The 22,758-nt window shown below is 29.9% G+C and overlaps 1 protein-coding gene across 1 annotated transcript in view; it reads right to left on the bottom strand.

Annotated features, from left to right (window-relative positions):
* Positions 1-374: 374 nt before the first annotated feature.
* The window catches only part of LOC131842944 (uncharacterized), a 44,185-nt gene continuing 21,801 nt past the window's right edge, over positions 375-22,758 (bottom strand). Inside the window, exons 2-3 of the mRNA XM_059191516.1 lie at positions 1,666-2,440; positions 375-1,079 (exon numbers count right to left, since the gene is read on the bottom strand). Of these exons, the coding sequence (XP_059047499.1) occupies positions 865-1,079; positions 1,666-2,440 (990 nt within the window). The 3' untranslated portion in view covers positions 375-864. The remainder of the gene's footprint in view (positions 1,080-1,665; positions 2,441-22,758) is intronic.

The raw sequence follows: 22,758 nt of genomic DNA on the forward strand, positions 1-22,758 counted from the left end.
TTATATGTCACAAGTGTACTAATACCAAACACACATTCAATAAACATGTTTGGTCATATTATTGTACTATTCAGCTTAATGAAATCCACTCGTGGATTACATTATTATACCGCTATTATTGACTTCTCATAGCCAATAATAAATTATTTATTTGAAATAACGGAGAAACAAAAACAAATATATACGAAGATGGGTATGCTCATTCAGAAGGTATTCATATTTTTAGAGTATTATCTTGTTTAGTCATATATTTATTATTATTATGATTACAGTTTTTATTGTATTTATATAAATGATATAATAAATTGTAATAGAATTAGTATATTTTAAATTAATACCATATTACGCTTTAAGAAACAAATTACTGTCTGATATCGATCAAAATTCTATGAAATCACCCAGAAAGTAAAAATATGCTTTCAAATAAATAAACTATTTATTATGTATTTAATAAGTAACGAACTTCTGAGGTATCAAAGTTTAGCAAAAAATGCATACCTACAAATTATCACAAAAAATACATATTTATTATTACACTCCAAACCTTTACATCACCTTTAAAAAAAGAGAAATACGTAAGTAAATATATATGCAAATAATTATAATTAGATCTTAGTAAGCGTAGTCTCTCATATATTCCTCTATTATCATTTCACACGTTGTTCGTAAACAAAGCAAGATTTATGAATATCATTAACTTCAGACTTTAGTCTTAGGAGCTCATTTGTAGAAGAAATTTCTTAATCTTACATAAAATAAAGCATTCATAAATTAATCATTGAACTGATATTTGTTTCTCCGTTTATATATAAGTATAGAATAAACTATGAACATAATCAGTAATAACAACCCAATAAAGCAAGTTTAACCCCATCTTAAGGGAGATCCTGGAGGTCGCATTAAAGTCGCTCTGGTTTCCGCCGATATGATCCCACTTCCATCACCATTTGGTAAGCCGTACAGAGCCTGTAAATGCCGACGATGATGTAGTTCATGGCCCTTGGGACTGAGACTTTGTAGACGACTCCAAAGTGAAAATATTCTCTTTTTTACTGACCTTTTTCCATTTAAAGCATTATCTGAAAAAAAGCAGGTTACATAATTAATATGCAGATTTTATCGAGGTACTCTTTGTGCAAAGTCGTCAAGAGTCAATACCTCAGTCTCACCTATTTTATCCGCCAAGAAACTTGCTCTATATGATAATGTATAGATATCGGTTACCATTTACCATCAGGTGAAGTGTCGGTCAGTTTGCCATTCCAGTTACATAAATGAATATATTTTTTATTTACAAATAGTTTAATGTAAAGAAGTACTTCAAGATTAAATATAATGATAAGGTTTTTTAACGAATAGAAAAATATCGACGCTGCAAATTTTGTACATAGATGTAATAGACGATTTGTTTTACTCATTCCGTCATCCCTGTTATCTGAGCCATTTAGTATTAGATTGAATATGAGTGGCGACGAGATATACCTATATTGATGTGAAATAAGGTCTTACATTGTACTTTTATGTAATGTTCTTGTGGCATGTGCTTTTGCTTGTATGACTTCATTATTTAAAAATAATAAGGTATTATTAATTATTAATTTGTCTCAATGCTTAACCATTGTCTTTTTTTAAATTTAATTTATCGTAAATACATAATAAACTTACCTGTAAGTTCTTTTTCTCTTGATTCATTTAAATTTTCACGTTTTACCTTGACTGCATCAATAGAGGGGTTTAAGTCATTTGTAAGTATTTTTTCTTCTTCTTTTTTGTCAATACTTTGAGGAGCTTCGGACAATATAGTGCCGATGTCTCTAGTAAAGTCAGTATTTTCTAGTTTATTATTCAAACATGCTAATCGTATTTTAAGAATTAGAAAGGGGTTAGTAGTTGCTACGGCTGTATCATATATATTTGGCGAGTCATCGTTATTATTATATACAAGAAATTCGTTGGTTGTCAAATCATTACTTCTATCAAGGGTTTTCGGGTCAATTTCAGAAATGTAGTCTGCAGTATCATCAGAATTCGAATTTCGTTTATCAACATTATTAAGTAAGTATTTGTGAAGACGATCTAGTTGTCTTGGATAGTTGTGCCACTGTTCTTTTCGATATCCTTCTCCATTATAACTATCGTCTTTCTTTATAATATTAAGATCGGTATGGTCTTCATTATTATCCCATTGGGAATACTTCAGTAATGGTAGTTTACGGACTTTTAGATATTTCTCTTTATCCATTATTCTCATTGGCTGATTATAAAATATTTCATTCAAGATATTTCTATTATGAAACTTATTACTAAGGATATTGTCATCTTGGCTGCTATAATGGAATGGCTCTGTTTTATGTTGATATAAAGACATAATTGGAATTACATTGCTTGAAGAAAGCGCTATTATTGCGAGTAGTATTACAGGAACCAGAAATTGGCGCATCTGAAACAATGGAAAAATTACTTTGCAATTACATGTCTATATGACGTATAAATTATTTCTTTATACCTTAGAAAATGAGTTAAACTATTCTGTGCTATAAACCTGTTTAAAATTGATTACTATTACAGCAATCTCATTCATATTATGCTGGTTTATACATCGCATTGCTGTATTATTGCGTATGTATTTGGGTAAAAAGGATTCTACGTGTTAATCTAATATTTGCTCTATATATGTCCTGTACTTTTACTTCCAAGAGCAACGGACATTCAAAACATACATACAATGATCCTCACAAACTTTTGGGTTTATAAATTTAGTTTTAATAGGACTATTTTTCTAATGTATTAATGAAATAAATCGGTCCTATTGTAGTAAGTAATATTCTGAGATTAGCTGGTTTAATGAGGGTAGGGGTAAGTTATTCGGATTTGTAATTTGCATATTTTCGTAGTGTTGAGTTTAGATAGAACATTCACGCTTTATAGGTACCTCGAAACAGATAACGAACTTCTCAACTTTTGAAGGTAATTTAATATTCAAGAATATTATTTTTCTATTTAATTTTCGATTTAGTAAAATATTCAATAAATTGAATTGCTTATTTGAATGTACATATGACTAGTATAAAGTTTTATTTTTACGTAATATATGTTCGTGACAGTCGTAAATTGTAAATACCCAATTAATATTTCTAAATTACAACAAATATAGATATATCTATTAAGTTGTTACACAATAAGACTTCGCATAGTGATAGACTAAAAGATGACGTCATTAATTTTCATCTCAATAATATGGTGGTGATGAAAAGGTAAACCATAAATATAAGCGATGACAGAAAAGGAAAACTCAAAATACGTGGGGAATAGACAAACGTATTGTGCAAGTTATTGACTTCATTTTGTTTCAGCAAACATCAGGCGAAGTAATGGGGTAGGAAGCAATAAAGGTTGTTAATGGATCTCTGAACCCTGAAGTGTCAGTAATTAATGAGAACCCACCGTTGTTCGTTTGTGATGTAGGCTCCACATAATTATTAGCTTATTATTCTTAAATTATGTCAACATACAATTTTATATTACTACAGTTTTCAGTAAATAATAGTTTTCACTTTCCATATTGACATTAATAAAAAGTAAAAGTATTAGTTGAGTTTTAAATACTAATAATTCTGAAATATTGATTTAATATATACTATTTAATATAATATTGAGATAATATAGAAGAGCAGTTAGGGTGTATCGTAGGGAAGCATCTTGAGTTATCCTGACTTTTAATGCATGAGGATTATCACGTGATTATAACGAGGTGTTGTCATGTACTACATTTATTTATTTAAGATAACCAGCTGTTGCCAGTTAGTCCAGCTTGCTTAATATTTTAATTAAATAAAAAAATGTATTAAAAAATGCAGAAGCTATTGTTCTGATTTTTGTGATAGGTTATACATAACATAGTTAACCAATTTTAATATATGTTAATTGTACTTTGTATATATTGTATGTTAATAAATGACAAGATAATATTGTATGGTTGAAACATGAAGTCATATAATTATAAGTATTTGTTTTTTAATTAAGTGTGTAAATTAGGATTTTAATCATTTAAAATGATATTGCTTCATACAACGGAAAATACACAAAGCTTCCTACAAGCGATAACTAAAGCTTTTGTTTATAACAAAGAAGGCCTGAAAATCCCTGACGCCAGAGGGCACTGTCCTTATATAATTGAAACTAAAGATAACGCCTAAGGTGGATATCTGAAGCTAGTAACAAAGTAGGAATAGGTAGGGAGTAGAAATATGCAGATTGAATTAAAAGGTTTTGTGAGAAAATTATAAAAATTAATTAATTAGATTTATTACTGCTACTACAAATAAAAAAAAATACTACGTGTTATTTAAATCGATCGATTAAAGGTATTTTTTTAGTTTCTTGCTCATTCTTCTAGTCTAATTCGTTGATTCGAACATGACAGTAGAATTACAAGGAATTAAACATTTAAAAAAATATTTAATGAAGGTTTTTTTATATGAAAACTGTATAATAATATACTGTCTATAATATAAATTGAATTTTACTTTAAATACCTTTAGGTATATTGTCAATGTATAGTGTCATTGTATAGTGTTCAAGATATTTTAAATTTTAGACATTATTATTGTGATTGACACGGATATGATACGTTCAAGTTCGACATTTTTTAATAATCTAGTTAAAAATAGAAATAATATTATTCAAATAAACTTCATATAAATAGTTTGGATTAGTCTTTTTTGTAATAACGGCTATATTGCCTGTATTTATTCATTAATTTTATAATCCTTATTCCTTAATAATATTATAAATACGAAAGTAGGGATGTTTATTATGCTTTCACGCAAAAACATATGATATTTTTATTTAAAAAAAATGATACAATGCGAGCGAACTTGCGGGTTAAACGTAGTAGTTACCTATGCATTAACATCATAAACAAATTTCTCACTTAAACCTAACCTAGAAGTGCATGCTTTAAAAGTAGCAAGTTAAATAAGCTTCGAGTCGCGGACAGGACATTTTTTATATTATCTACAGAAGACAGTATAGAGTAAACGTGTTCTCGATCAATTGAGGCGCTATCTTAGCTATTCCATCCGTTTTTTCGCTATGTGCTTTATTGTACTCGTATATTTTTTTATGTGATGATATTCATTATATAATTAAATGCAATAAACTGCAGACATAATTGTATCATAGGATTCCTCTGTACATCCTACATTCTGTAACTGTTTAATTTTTAGCGGAATATTTTGACACATATAATTTATATCACTCTCTATATTTTCTATATAATATATACTATAGAATTTTTAATACATATGTATATATATAAAATATCGTAAAGAATAATTAACTAAATGACAATCAAAATGACAAATTCAGTTCTCGCTATACATGATCAATATCATTACATAAGACAATGTTACTGTAGCTCTGTGATTATCCTCACTGTATCGTATATATATTGTAATGAGGTGGCGCTACATAATATATTACTTATTTATAATATAAGTATGATAAAAGAATATAATTTTCAATTGGTGATATTCAAAGAGGAATATACTGTACATGTAAAATGATTGCGGAATATTACCGTTGCGATGTTTGTTTAGGTATGCGCAGATACAAATATCCATCAAGATTTATATGGTAAATATTAGGTAGGTAGTATCCCGCATAATATTGAAGTTCATAAGTCATTACTCTTAATATCTATGAATTTGTTTGAATAATCTTGTCAATTACGGATTATTTCTATTCAGTTAACGCCTTCATTGAGACGTAGTAATTAATTAACAGTTCATATTTTTGTTTCGGAATAGGGGAGAAAATCACATAACATGGGCACAGATAACATTATATACATGGGCATACAATATTTAATGAAAAAGTATTCACAGAAAATAATCAATTTAAGTAAAGATTACCTATAGGTATATAGAACAGTTCACATACATATAATAAAGTATAGTGGAATTGAAATCTCTTAAATTTCATATCAGTTAAAGGCGACATAAAGTTTTGTTTCTTATCTAATTAAATTAATTTCATTTAGAGTAAAATTAATTAATCTGTAAGATGAATTACTTCTATAGAGTACGGATGTAGTACTAGAACTTCTTTTATATAATTTTTCAATGTGAATACACTGTGAACTTCTAAATCCTGAACATTTTAGTTTGATTTTACATAGCAAATATACAATGTTGAAAATAATTAAGAGACGAGTTTATACGTTATCAGTGTAAGAATTTTGTTGGGAATTCTTTGACTTAATTAAAACATTTTGTCATTACAGCAGTAGACATTTGGTACAATATCTGTGGTATTTCATTAAGTTGGGATTCGCTGTAAAATGAGGCACCCATTTGCGCTGTCCGTTTGGTGTCAAGTTTTAGAGATGGAGATTATATTTTTGTAGATATAAAATGTGAAGTGAACCCAGGGATAGACAGAACACGACGTATGACATTGACATTTCCATGGACATTCTGATTGGTTCATAATTAAAAGTATATACCTATGCATATTTTTTATTATTACGTTAGCAAGTAAAGTATATTGGATTTTGGTAATTATTAAAGTGATTAGATATTTACTAACCGATGATACCGTTTATATAAATAGGGCTGATTTCGATTCTCGGACTTATTTTTTTTTATTAGTGAGGACCTAAAAACCATCTTATACAATTTATATGTTATATTATATAGGTAGGTATAATTAATACGTTTATATGATATACAGGATATTACTTTGTAATAGAGTTCTAGAATTATCGTATTTTGTTTTTTTCTTAGCAAATGATTTTGCGGCAGAACCAATAAATACATTACGTAATCGTCTATAATAATAACATATACTCTGGACATATATCTTTTTAAATATTATTATTTATTGTACTGAAATATAAAAAAGAGGAAACCCACAATCGTTTTTTTTAGCTTCTGTAGTGTTTTCAATCTTGGCTTGGCTATTATTTTCTGTTCCTTAGTCTAATTGGAGTTCATTGAAATACTGATTTATGTATTATAAGTTCAACTGAATAGAAACTGTGAAAGAGAAAATTATTTAAACGCTGAATAAATTATCGAAGTTTGGAGGTTTAGCATTGTTCCATTATAGGTAGGTACAATAACTCTTTGTATCTTTAACAATAAAAATATATAAATACCATTTAGGCCGTTCACGTAAAAAAGTATAAGCACGGTTAAGATATATATAATATACTATATTGTTTTTACATTATTACATGTTTCCCCAAATATTATCAAAATTTGACGGCCCCAGTAGTCTAGCGGTTTAGCATACCGCACCGCTTACTTCCGTAGTGGGATCGATGCCTTGCAGGGAATAAACATTCGAATTCGTGAGTATGATTGCTTGTATAGATCTGGGCGTTTCCTCAGTTACTATATATGTATTTAAGTATTTATATGAGTTGTCTAGTTGGTATAACACAAGCTCTGCTTACTAGATGGTGCTGCGTGTATTGTCTATGGTTATTATTCATTTTTAACTGTTTACTAAAATCTTTAGTTATAGACTTGAGCAGACAATTTAAATACTAATTTACAATTGAGAATAAACATTGTCTTTCCTTTTGTTTATCTGTCACACTCCGTATCTAATTACAACTATTTCTGAAGTATCGTAAAAGAAAGAAAAATGTTACTATGTACATATGGCTGTTTCTCCATACTTAATGCTGCTTTCTGTTATTTTGGGGTCGCAGTACCAACAACATTTAGATAAACAATGTGTAGGAAGCTTTGTGGTTTATTACGTCGGTCGTATGTTCCTGTGACCGATAGACGATTTGGTTTCCATTTCGTCATTGGAAATTGGCGATTTTACATGGAATGATGCGGCAACTCATCGTAAGCAAAATCATTTCTAGTCTATGTCTATGGTGACTAAGCGGCAATTAAATTGAAGTGAAGTTACAAGATGGTATGTAGAATATTAATAATTGGAAAATCCAATATAATTTATTTAAAATAATATAATAATAACTAGCTGACCCGGCAAACGGTTTTAAATGTGGAATTGTAAAAAAAAACTACTATTTTTGTTTATGTCAATTGGGTGACATATAATGATAATAAATGTCAAGAAGTGTGATGTAAACGAAGCTGTGCGGGTCAGCTAGTGTGCAATAAGCTGAAAGGGCATCCACTCAGCTGGTGTAGTGTGTCACTGCAGTTCAGATTTTCAGTGGAGCCACCACTCAAAATAGATAGCATTCGTGATATTTTTGTGAAGTTTATTTTTATTATAATATATAAGAGTTGATAGGACTAAATATAATGTAGGAGTCAGTTAATTCCACGATTTAGAAGTATGTATATGTAATTAATGTAAGAAAAATATATGTGGGATATATAATAAAATGCTCCGTCGATATAGATAATATGCTCCCTATTGGATGCGATTTCAATTTGATCCCGTTAAAAGTCAGCGTGAAATTAAGCGGTTTGAGTCAAGTATGTACCTACCTACACACATTTTGTGAAACTGCTAAAATTAGAAATCGGGATAGATTAATTGTAGTCATGTATTTCTTTCTTTTGAAAACAAGAAATTAAAACATTGCGGGATTGTAGGCACAGTAGTTTAGTAGAGTAGGTCATGTGTTGATTGATAAGGCAGTTAGTCTGGGAAAAGCTTTTCATAAATAGACATACTTATTTAGATTTATATAGTTTTGCTCTTTTCGGATGCATGCTCTACTTTGGAATCCTAATATTAGAGTAGTAAAATAGGCTCGATTTTCTTGTAATTCCTTAAATAATTATCATCAGAAATTATATTATTATGATATATAAGAGAGAAAACAACAATACAATGATTGTATTGTTGTTTTCTTATATGGATGGACAAGAAAACAATGTATGTATGATAATGAACTATATAAATATCAGGGATATTAAGGAGCTCCGTAACCGTAACCGATATAAAAAAATATCCGTAACCGTAACCGAAGCCGAAATAAAAGTTTCGGACAATATCGGATAGGGGCGGGGCCTAATTGAGACATGTTATGTAACCGTTTTATTAGCCATTTGTATTTTACTTTTGAAATTCCTTAAAACATTAATATCCGGAACTGAAATTATCCGAAACTAACGGATAATCCAAAATAATTTCATATCCCCATCCGTATCTGTATCCGGTATAATAATCTTTCCTATATCCGAAACATATCTGTATCCTAAATTTCATATCCATAACATCCCTGATAAATATATTAAAATAAGTATGTAATTCGGCTCTTCAATGAAACATGCAACATAGGTGGTTTAACGCTATTCATTATTCTTTCATTATGTATACATCTAAAATTTATAGAAAATAATTTATTCATTCTATTAAGTCAATGGACATGTAGCTTAATAGAACGTAGTTGCACTGGGAAAAAAATAAAAATAGGCGTATTTATTTTTTCCACGACCTGTTTCTATATGGTATCATTACAAATACAGACCTTCTAAAGGTACACCTAAACATTATATGTCTATAACACACATGATCTACGCACTTCTATTTATACGCCACTTAATCATATCAAATCAGGCGTAAAATCTACGGTAAATTCATGCGAAATATTTCAATCTACTCAGAAGGAACTCTTATATTTAGCTTTTGAAATATCTATGTTATATGTATGTACGTTACCACATTTTATATTAGAATGGCGCCATGTAACATTGTTATATCAATGAGTTATCGGTCTCTTTGTACCTTTTCAACTACCGTTTTTCAAAGCTACAATAAGAATATCTTTCTGTAACTGATTTTCAATTTAGCACTTCCTCTCAATTTCTGTTTAACATAGAAAGATTAGGATCATGGCAACGAAGTATATTTTTTTATTAATGCGCGTTCTTTTCTGAGTCTAATATTTGTAATAATCGGTTTTCAAAGGAATACCATATACTTGAAATAAATAGAATGGTTAACCTAAAATGGTTTTGTACCAATTTTATTTTCTTCCAATCACATGAAAACTTATTTGAGTAAATCTTTATGTATAGACATATCCTATCATATACATTCCTTTTTATTGCCTGCCGAATATATAAATATAAAAGAATTCAACACACAGATACAAATAAGTTTCCGAAAAAAAAAATATGTTAAAACAGCCTCATGGGTTTCCGGAGAAACTTCCTAATTTTCAATAGAGCAGGTATTTACTACTACCAGTGACATCATTATAATATTTTCTCGTTAAGTTTTATTGTAATATACACAATTTCGTACTAAGTAACGTGTTCCCCCGTTACACATTTCTATAATTAATGAAAAACCTAGATCGACCCTGTTCACTTCATCTAGGATTGAAGTTTTGCTATTTAGCTTAATTAATATTCCTTCTTTTGAAACCGAATTTCATTTTATTATAGAAATAAATTAACTGACCCGGCAAACCTTGTTTTGCTTTATAAATTAACTAGCTGTACCCGCGCCTTCGTCCGTGTGGACTAGTGACCTTTATCAAATAAATAATAAATATTTAATAATGTAACTCGAAAAATCTAAAGAAAAAAGTTTCATCGTACTAATTTTGAAAATGACGAATTTTTTCATCATCTTCAACTTTCATCTTATATTTCATTTTACCCTCTTAAGGATAACATTTTACATACTTAGAATGTCATATTTATTTATATTTAGTCAGCAGCCTGAAAAATATTTGTAATAAAATTATAAGATTATAAATTAAAGCTTTAGCTTACAAGATCTGACTTTAAAAATGACGATATTTTCATATAGCCTTTCATTTCCCCTTTCAACCCTTTTTCGCATTAAAAAGTAGCCTTTCTCACGGTCTACATTAACTGTGTACCAAATTTCAGTTAAATAAGTTCAGTAGTTTTGGCGTGAAAGCGAGACAAACAGACAGAGTTACTTTAGCATTTATAATATTTGTAAGAATATCGCTATTAAAAATAGGGGTTGGTGAAAGACGAGCCAAAATTTAGGCGTGTATGTAACATTATAAATAAATAAAAAATTGTCCATAATACAAAAAAAAAATTTCAGGGTAGGCCACCCCTATGACTTAGGGGTATAAAAAATAGATAACAACCCTACCTCAGATCTAGCAAGTATACATATCAAATTACTTCAAAATGTGGGAGAAATATGGCAACTAACACTGTGATACGAAATTTATATATAAGATATAGCGGAATTCTCATTAGGGAAAAGAGGGGTACATCGTAGAATACATGAGGTATATACCAGTAAATTCATTGTTGCTAAAACCAGTCTCTTACACATAACGATTGAAATAATATAGCCCGATTTTGATACGTACGAGTATAAACGTATCAAAATCGGGCTATACGTATAGCGCAGACGCGTTACAACATCTTCGTCGAGAGAAAAAAATAGGCATGGAATGTAGAATAAACTATAACATAATATATACATTGGCACATAAGCCATATCTGCAGGGTGTCGGCTAACGATATTATACCTACACATTTACATTGAGTCTTGAATCGTCCCTAATGAGGTACATGATACAGTTACCTACATATCTATTATATACCTATCTTTGTAAAACAGATGTCATGTAGACTGAATTGACTGCCATCTATTTTCGTGCTTTGTTACTAAGCACCCACTAGTAATCCGAACTGCTTCAGATCTAGAGACATCTAGCGGCTACGGCGGCGAAATAAAATAGCCCGAAGAATAGCCCGAGTTAGAAAGGAACCATTTTCTTGTATGGGATGGGGTATCTGTATGTAATATTATGTTATCTGTGCTACTACTTACCTACCTAGTACCCCACTCGTTCGCCGGAAACACGAGTGTTGTACGGATAAGATACTTTCGCTTGTTGTATTTGAACTAGTTCTGAGTATGACAATATTTGCGAAGTGTTCAAATAATTTTTACTTATTTCTGTATTCTGCACATCTCTAATATAAAGGCTGCTCTTTATTACCGTTTAACTAATAATAGTTGAAAAGATCCTAAAGAATATTGGGGAATGAAAAAAAGGTTATATCACGAAAAACAAGGATATCGGATGTATAAAGAATAGTAGAAGAAGTCGCAGGTAACAGCTAAGTACTACATATGATGTTAATAATATATACACAAAACTAACAAAATTATGTTGAAAGCTGTGGCGGACTAGTAGTAGGTGTAATAAAGTCAAACACCGACAAAGACGAGACTTGGTTTAAAGAATCTAATCGTCATCAAACCATTCTTTCCTCGACGGTCAATTTTACGGTATTGTTCGCAGCAAAGATCGTAAAATAAATGTAATTCAGAGTACTAAACGTTTTATGACTTATACATTTCAAAAGCTTTTAAGTATCGCTTCTCTTGCTGTACATTTACTGTACATTTACTGAGTGAAATTTACCAATACCAATTTATGGTATCGGCTGGTGTACTTGCCGACTGTTGTGTTGAAAGAAAACGGATGAGATAATATCGACGTATACAAAATTGTAAATTTTTAATAATTGTTGTGAAAATCTGAGTAAAGTAGATTACTTTAATCAGACATTAAATTACAAAAAAATGAATGTTCAATTCAGATTATTTCGGATATTGTTTTAATTAGTTAAATAATATTACATTATAATTTTATAAGATATTTCTATTTTATAATTAAAGTATGAAAAAGATATAATGAAACTAAAATCCTGTGTTAAGTTTTTTATTCAATTTTTTCACCACACACACTTACCTAAAGTTCTTTTATATTATTGGTTTCTTATAATCCTATTTTTCTACAATTTTACTTTCTTATTTCCGGTGGTCGCGAGTTTGATTCCTCGCATCGTGAGAATATTTGTATTCATAATTATGATGATCATTTGTATTGATTTGGATATTTTCAATGTATATTATGTATATATTTACAAAAAAGTGTATTTAAGTATTTATATCAATTGTTCAGTACCCATAACAACTACTATGGTCTTGTCAAAAAAGATCTACTAAATAGATTAATATTACGCGAAGTTTTACATAATCATATTTATAAACATAAAATAAAGTCTCATTAGAAATGTCCTTTGCTTTGAAGCCGGTTGAAAAGTATACTGTGATTTTTATCGTTTTAGTTCGTCTTATTATAATACTCGATTACAGCGGGTATGAAAGAAATTCTGAAATGTGTTTTTATTACAAACTTTTCAGATTTTATTAAAAAAATTTTAGATTACCTACTTTATATTAAGCATATCTTATATCATTATATACAATATCTTTTGTAGTGTTTGTATATAGACACTGAAATAATGATTGAAAAAAATACTCATTAGTAACAAGTACCATTATATTGTACATATTTACGGAAAACTAGCAACATATCTACAAACTAGTAGCAATTAAAAGTAGGTATTTAATATCTCAATTTCGTGAATATAATTAAAAAATGTTATTTCTTATTAGACTATGGTTATTTCTAAACTATTTTTAACTATTATACATTTTTTATCAGTGTATGCAAAAATTCTAGTTTGTTTATATTTTGTTCTATTTGTATATCTACATATTCAGATTCATTAATCGATTATAGCTTGGTAATTAACACAAATCTTCATTTTAACGTAAATATGCTACTCGATTATACAGTCTCTTAAAAATAGTTAGATATAATAAAAAAACGTGCATAAGTGGAAAAAAATCTATATCACAATAAATGCTTTATTACACTAATATTGTATTATATTGAAATAAAATAAATATATTGTGTATTTGAGATGACGAGTAAATATACATTGTCTTGAAGATTTACGATTCAGCTCAATTAATTTTTGTAATGTCTCTACAACAGATTAGGAATGTAGAATACAAAGTGACGTGTTCTTTAGTACAAAGTGACAAATGACTGCTGAAATAAGTGTTTACTTATAAAAGAAACATTTACTTTAGATCTTTTTAAAGAATTGTCAAAGGTAAAAATGTTTTATATTACTGTAAATTAAATATTGCCATTTTAAGATCGCTGTGAATAATGTTTGTTATTTTGAATGTTTGTAATTTGTTTGCATTTTCAATAACACACATTTTAGTTGCACCTATATATACTTTATCATCTTGATTCACAGACTCTATTATCTTTGTTTTATTAGAGTTCAGTAATGTAGTATAAAATTGGTCTATCGAGTGACGTTTTTCGTATTTACTACAAATGTAATAACTTTAAATCAATGTCAATTTTAGAATACCTATATATTAGATAGTTTATGTTTTTTATGTTTGGTGACTGAACTAGCTGAGTTACCTGTACTTAGGCCGATTAGTTTATACAAAGTCTTAATAATAAATATACTTTTTTATGAGCTTCTATTAAGGCCAGTAGGTAATAAATTAATTTGTTTAAATACCTGGTTTTGTATCATAGGAAAATACCTAGCACACATGAATATACAAATGTCTGGGTTGTACGGGCATCGAATACCTGACCACCAGAGTGTGAAACAGTGTGTATAATTTCTACATTATGAAGGTCGTTGATATGCATGTAATATATTTATGAACCCGATTGTACCTATCGACTTGAGTGTAAAACCACAGCCCTATTATAATTAATTTTGTTAGAATATGTTTACAAATTAACAAATAGATTACGAATGTGTATATTGGAAAGTTTCCTCGAGAGAATTTAACAACATTTTATAATTTGTTGTACGTTTATAGAATTTTGTATTTATATGCCAACATAACAGGATGGAAATCAACTTAAGTCTTGATTTTTGTTTTTAATAACCGAGGAAAATGTATTAAATGTGTTTACGAAAACATTCGCCATATCTGTTACTTATAAATTAAGTTGAACATTCCGTATGTAATAACTAGTTCTATTTTTAAATTACTCAACAGCCAAGGAGTGTAATAATAGATGAACAGCCTAGGAGTAATAATAGTCGAAGAATGAGTGCAGTAATTGAAGAAGTGTTAGTAAATATTTAAAAAGAATGTTGCCTACCATTATCATACCTTGTCTACCATTTTTTGTATAAATAATTAAATTATTTTGATAAGTCTTTTTTTATATGTCACTTTTGACCCTTTGTGAGCCTTTGTGGAAATTATACATGCATATAAATTTATTATAGATTTCTAATAAATACTTGTAGTGTTCCCACTCCAGTCACATTGTGTCTGATGGAAACTACTGGGACAAACTTATGTTAATTTATTATATTAAATTAATAATTATGTATTATAAACATAATTATATGTATATGGACTGTATACTTAGATAATTATTTCTAATGAGATTGTAGACTTTTTAGATTGTCCAAAAAGCCGCGATGGATCACGCAATAGGTTGTTATATAAATTATGGAATTGGTCGTAACAGTGTTTTATGTATTATTTATTCTGTAGTTGTACGAAATCATTGCTATTTTTACTGATATCAAAAAGGTCTAAGTGGTTTTGTTAGATACGTCATTGGGCCTCAACCTTTTATTATATATTTTTTATACATCCATTAATATGTCTAAGGCAGAAAGATGTAAGCTACTTTTAGCTCAATACATTTTTTTATTTCTATTTCTATTCGACTCTCTTTTGATTATACATTGCAAAAAACGACTTCTTTTTTCTTCTTGTGGAGATCTTTCTTAGAGACAGGCTTTAACTTTCTTCCATTCCATATCATTTAGGGTCAGTGCAATATATTTTACTCATCGAATCTAGAATAATTCATTCAAAACATAGTACGTAGTAGTGCATTACTCAAATTATGCACTACTCAGATATTCTCCAATTCAATTTTGGAAAAATAAAATGTATGTATATATGAATATATCGACAATATTCAACGACTATAGTATCTACTTCTCTGACATAACGGCCCATGAGAACAAGAGTATATAGAGAAGCTCGTGTCAATGTAGTATACATACTTAGGTATAATGCTGTGTATATGTTAGGTATAATGCTATAAGACACAATTGCACCACAGTTCTGTGGCAGAAAGTTTCTGAAGAATGCATTGTGGAGAAGCGTCATTCATCCAGGTGATAAGTATAGTTTTTTAATTTCTAGTATCGTACAATGGTACTAAATACGAACGATTCCTCAGGACAGAAATACGATTCTTATGATTTCTTACAGTTTAACCGTATAGATCTCAGTCTCCGTTGACGTCACATCCATCAATCAGTGCGACTGTACGTTATTTGTTTTATCTAGATGAAAATCTGAAATGAAATAGGAGTATTCCAGAAGAATGAATGGGATCTTAGCTGTATATTAATTATAAATGTGTCTTAGATGGAAACTTTGGTTCGTTTTACAAGTTTTTATAATTTATTACAGACTTCATATTAAATGAGCAACTTTTGGACAATACGGGTATAAATCTATCAAAATTCATTCAATATTGAGGAAAAATGGCATTACTCAAAAAATGTACTCAGAAAAAGTATCTCCTGGTTGAAATCAATTGTAAAGGAAAATACACCTTACTGACTTATCACGTATTTCAGAAACCTTAGGGGATAACTACACCTTATTTATGCAGCCAATAAGAACGGATTTTTGGAAATTCCCATAGGAACGTAAGAAATCGGGTTTCACTCGGGTGATGCGGCTATAGATCCCTTCTGGCCTTATATAAAGGGGTTATTACACTATTATCATACATGACATATGTGTATTGGCCGGTAACGTAGTTTTATATAGAATAAAGAACTATAATAAAATATAAAAATATTATATCCTTTGAAATAAAAATAAAACATCTAGAACAAGAAAAAAATCATATCTGTCAGTCAGCAACGGATTTTTATATACTTTTTAATAGATACAGTATCTCAAGAGAAAATAGAAATAATCTTTATTTAAATAAACTTAATATAAGCACTTTTGAATAGTCAAGTTTTTTTATTCTACCGCTTATTCGGAATGCAGACTCATCACAAGAAGAATAAACAAGAAACTTGCGTATTGCTGTTTTAAATGAATATTGATTTACTTATATTTAATTAACAACAAGGATTAGGCATGCGACCATCAACATAGAAATCGCTACGCACTTAATCTCTGTTCAATCAGATAACATTGTCAGCGCTATGGATTTTAAGTTAGATATTTTCTACAAAAACATTATTATCATTTATAAATTCTTGAATTTACAAAGAAAATATTTTATGACACATTTGATTTTTTTTCTGGCAAATTGAGTACAGTTTCTGGGAGTTTGTTGTAAAACCTTACGCAATTTCCATAAAACGAATTACTAATTTTAAATGTAGGTATAATTAAAAATTTAAATGTATTATAATATACATGCAGTAGTATAGTGGAAGCCAAGAAATTTAAAGTTTCGTAATGCCTACGCTAGTAATATAAAAAATAAAATAAAGCTTGAAATCGTTAAATTAAAATTCGATCTATATATACGTACGATAATTTTGTATCAGTGGACGTAGCTATCACATATTACGTAGGATCTATCGATCTCAATCCTTTTAGGCGACGTAACTCAATAGTGTTTAAAACCCACTTAGCCCAACATTATTCGATCAAGTCCATTGAACGACGCGACACTTGTGAACAAGCGGGTGTAGTGAGAGGCAGGTTTTTTTTCTAGCAACTGCGAAAAGGAGGTTCATAATTCAACTATATTTTTTTAAGAGAATATAACAACTGTTTTTGGAATAGATAATTTGCCATTTGTATTGGTGGGTATTAAGTTATTTGGTATGTTACAGCACTTACATATTTAAAGAAGCAACAATATAAAAGAATTGAAATTGATGTTTTTCGATTTAATTAGATTTTACTTGTTACTATCACAATATTATCTTATTTGTGCTACCACTCCCTATTAATAATTTATTTGTATGTACTGCTTGTGGAATAAAAAGTATTTGTTGCGAGTTCTACCAACTTACATCATACTAGCTAATACCAGAGTTGAATTCAGAATGTTACTCTTTTTTTATACAAAATATGTATAATCTTTGTCCTTTATCGTGATACAATCTATCTTTGTATCAAAGTATTTATATTGTTAGTATGAATTAGGTCTAAGGATCTAAGTTAGAGGAATTCTTTAATAATTATCTAAGGACTTTGGTCAAAATTATTTTTGGAGGAATTTTTACTACCCTTGACTTTCCCTGGGTAAAGCAATTAACTATTGATGGTATTTGGTTTGTTGTGTGTAAAATAAGGCCAAAATAGCCTCAAAAAAGCTTGGTGTGCTCAGTAGAGTGAGACGGTATTTCACGTCGGCCCATCGCTTGCAATTATATAAGACGCAGATCCGGCCACACATGGAATACTGTTCTCATCTCTGTGCGGGAGCACCACAATACCAGCTACTTCCATTTGACTGCATTCAGAGCCGAGCAGCCAGAATCATTGGTAATCAACGTCTATGTGACAGACTCGACCCATTTGCGGCGAGATATTGCATCTCTGTGCATTTTCTACCGCATATATCACGGGGAGTGTTCTGAGGAATTATTCGGATTAATACCAGCTTCTGAGTTTCACCACCGTACCACCCGCCAGAAACTGAAATACCATCCTGATCATCTGGATGAATGGCGGTCTTCCACAGTGCGGTTTTCTAGAAACTTTTTGCCTCGCACAACCACATTGTGGAATCACCTTCCAGCAATGGTATTTCCGAACCAATACGATATTGAAACCTTCAAGAAAAGAGCTTATTCCTTTTTAAAAGGCCGACGACGTACTTGCAATTCCCCTGGTATTGCGGATGCTCATGGGCGGCGGTAATCACTTACCATCAGGTGAGCCGCATGCTCATTTGTCCCTTGTGATATAAAAAAAAAACACAAGCGTTTAGAGTCCCGATACAAAAAAACTATTATTGAAAGTATGATAGATGATATGATGATGATATTATATTTTAATAATATAATATAACAAAACCGTCAACAACAATATTGGAATAAAGACGGGAAGACGAAAAAATAAAAAAAGAGTGAGATGTACCTAGTTTTTAGTAGTAGCAGAAATTCCAGATTTTGATGGCTTAACTTTAGTTCTTTGCAAAGGCAATATATAAGGGTTACTAGGGCTGTCACTATGACTGCGTGATGTCCATGGTGTTAGTTATGTACTTAGACGACGGTTACCACTTATCACTAGATGGTCGTCGTAGTAGTGCTAGTTACATAAAAATATAGTATTAATTATTTTGCTACATTGTTGTTTGCTTAGTGCCAATTAATGGCCTCCTATAATATTCTGGGGAAGGGGGATTGTTAGTAATAGTTGCCCTGGAAATATAAATTCCCCTATTACAAATTTGCCACGATGGGCTGCCTGACCTGACCTGACCTCAGGTTCATCTTATTATGCGGATGCTCCATTTCATTATCGCCTATTAGAAAATAACATTTTCTGGGAATGATTGGAAGATTATGTGTCAACAACATTGTATGACTAGTGTGATGGATAAATTTACATACGAACTTAATCTATAATGTTCAGTGGTTCCCAATCAAATATAAAATTTAATGTATCCACGCTAATTAAGATACTTGCATGTACTTAGATTATTTTCTACTACTAAAACTCCAAGAGATATAGAATCCTACTATTTTCAATAACTACGCAAATATTATTTATAACTAGCAACATTAAGTACACTTAATGAGAAGGATTCGCTTGCGAGATTTACTTATCAAGTCGAGGCTCTGAGGGTACGCGACCCTTAAATAGTGACGTGACACCCCGGGGCGTCGAATCTCACAGTTAAGGAATCACTGCTATAAAAAACTATTGTATTTTTGTACCAAGTAAATGATACCAAAAATAACCTAGTCGGTATTTTTACGTCTGGTAATTTTTCTCTATAGGTCGATCACTTGACCCTATTTATTCTGATCAGCTGACCCTTGTTATAAGTGACAACTACATTGTCTAAAATGGAGTTTTTATATGTTAGATATTATACTTAACTAGTGGAGCCTGCGACTTTGTACATGTTTACAGTGATAGACGCCATTCATTAATGACAAATCACGGACAATATTGAATAAAACATATATATGACAGGATTTGTAATATAATTGTAAAAAAATCATATGTATCTATCTTATTGTGTGATTGGTGTATTGAAATTACTTATAAGATTAATTATTTGAAACCTTTAGGGAGGAGGGGGGGAGGGCGGGTTATTTTCTTAGATTTCTTTAGGTTACATGTTGACCCATGTGTACATACTTAAAAACATACTTTGAGAAAATGTCATCATTCAGCCGTTTTTAAGTGAAAGCTTAAAATACGAAAAATATTTTCGTGAAACAGATGAACAGATAAACAGATGAATTTCGCTTTTTTACAATTTTTGAATATTATTATATGTAAAAATTATCCATTAAAAATTACTGTTAAATCATAAATAGTTAAGCTACATTACTAAAGAACATCACTAAAATTGTGTTCGTGTTCATTCAAATAAAAAAAATACATTTATTCATGTAGCACATTTTAGTCTCTTATGCAAATCGAGATAATTGTAATATTTTATTTATCTCTAACGTCTATATTAGCTACGTACAGTCATAATCTAAACGAAAAGTACGTATTACTTTACGTATATTTATAATTAATTTATCTCGCGTAAGAAAATTTAAGATCAAAGAAATACAATTTACATTTTTTTTTATTTTGCATCAGATTTTTCTAACTGTACGATTATGTGTAATCATCGATTTAGAAGACAATTCTCAGTTAAAGACCGAAGTAATGGCGGAAAATCACCCTTTCCAAATAAATTGGTAGTTAGATACATATCTATAAATACTAACCGCAATGGAAATAAAAATTTAGAGGCCTCGTCGATAAAACATCTCTGTCATGCTTTACCCTATTATATCATCTTCAACATTATTTCACCCCAATATCATTCTGATGAGCATGGGTTTCTCGTCAATAGAAGAAGCTTGTATAAGCACAATTACCTACCATAGTATGTTTTATTGGGTTTACTAAAATTCATGGTAGTTTTGTGGTCAATCAGTGCTTTAAAACTACAATATATCTAATACAACGGAAGACTGAAAAAATAATTTTAATAGTTGTTTAGAAATCGAATATTTATATTGACTTTGTTTTTAATTTGAATTTGAAATTGGCATCATTACTACCTATTGTATTACCCTTTTTAAATCATTTAAAAACATAAATATTTCTTTATTATTTTTAACTAATGGCCTGCTCTTGCGATAACGTAATAAAATATTTTGTCAAATAACTTGCAGTAAATTGAAGCCTATATTTTAGGTATATCTCTAGAAACACATAAATGAAAACTGCAATCAATTCTATTTCCATTCTGTATATGCAAAATAGTTTTTGTGTGTGCACAAACATACAAACTGATAGACAGATAAATATTAAAAATACTGTTGATTTAGCATATCTTGCTCTAAAAACATTTATCTTTGTTTTATATATATTTTGTATGTTTATATGTGTGAAGGTATCCGCAGAATACCAGCGTCGAGGCACCTCGTCACTATATATACTGAGCGGAGGCGTATTTTGTACCAGAATTAATGATCCAAATGGTAAATTTTTTGTTGTCTATTTTACGTATATCAAATAAACATATTTTCTTTCTTCTATCTTTTTCTTTATATTTATTTTCAATCAATAGATAATGTACCTAATGCTGATACAACTTTATTATATGCACGAGTATAGATTATTCTAGTTCACAATGTGTAAAGAGTTATGAAACCAACGCAAATACCAAGTATACGAGGTGACCTACTTAATCCTATAAGCTTGAACTAGCTATAAGTTATACTAATGGTAGTTTTGCTCTACTCGACTTTTCCGAGCATACATTTAATTGTATTAATGTTGAATGCCATCCCATACTTCTGAGTATATATTATCGAAACTATATCCGCGAATGTTTTCTAGGTTTAGTAGAATTTCTGCATTGTTTTTTAAAATGGGAATAGCAAACAGGTTAAAGGTCGCACTCTCCACCGTCGCCTTTCTACGAGTAGGTATATGAATTCAGTACTCGAAAGGGTACATGAGTTGATAATGACGGCCTACTTGATGAGAAATGATAATAGTCACGATGTAAGTACTGTGAAGTTAAATTGGTACTATACGATTCTATCTTGAAAAAGGATTGACTTGTAATATTCATTTTGGTATTATTGCATGCAATGCACTCTTCATTGCATCGGCAATTGATATAAAAATGTATTTTATTTATTTGTACAATTTCGTCTACAATTAAATTCTTATTCTTACATTATTTTCCTTGTTATTTATATTACTTAACTGTTATCCTAAAGTTAATGTCATCTTCTTGCATTGTATAATGCAAATAAAGTATATATTTCTAAAAAAATATTTATTATGTATATTTTAGCAATATGATCCAGAGTTTGGTGTTTCGACATTAAATTTTATATGGTAGCTTTTTTATACGAAACAAACGGTTAAAGTAGCCTATGAACGTCTGAAACAACAGGGGTGCTACGTATGAGTTGGCGATATAATGTTATTGTATCTGTACTTTTATACATAAACTTGACTCACTTTCGTTCTGTGGTTTTATTCTTGATAGCTTTCGGTTTGTATCAGGCATCACGCATCGTATACCATGCAATTTATCCTTCAATATATCGGCGGTAAATCTGACATTAAAACTTGGTATTTATATTATACTAGTTAAACGTGTTTTCTTTAACATTTTGTTTTTTTATTTCAGGGTATTGTGTCTATATGAAATTTATTTGGAGAATCATTCTTAAAGTT

This window comes from Achroia grisella, unplaced genomic scaffold (genome assembly GCF_030625045.1).
Source record: "Achroia grisella isolate CSIRO2021 unplaced genomic scaffold, CSIRO_AGI_Agris_v1 utg2671, whole genome shotgun sequence".
NCBI lineage: Eukaryota > Metazoa > Arthropoda > Insecta > Lepidoptera > Pyralidae > Achroia > Achroia grisella.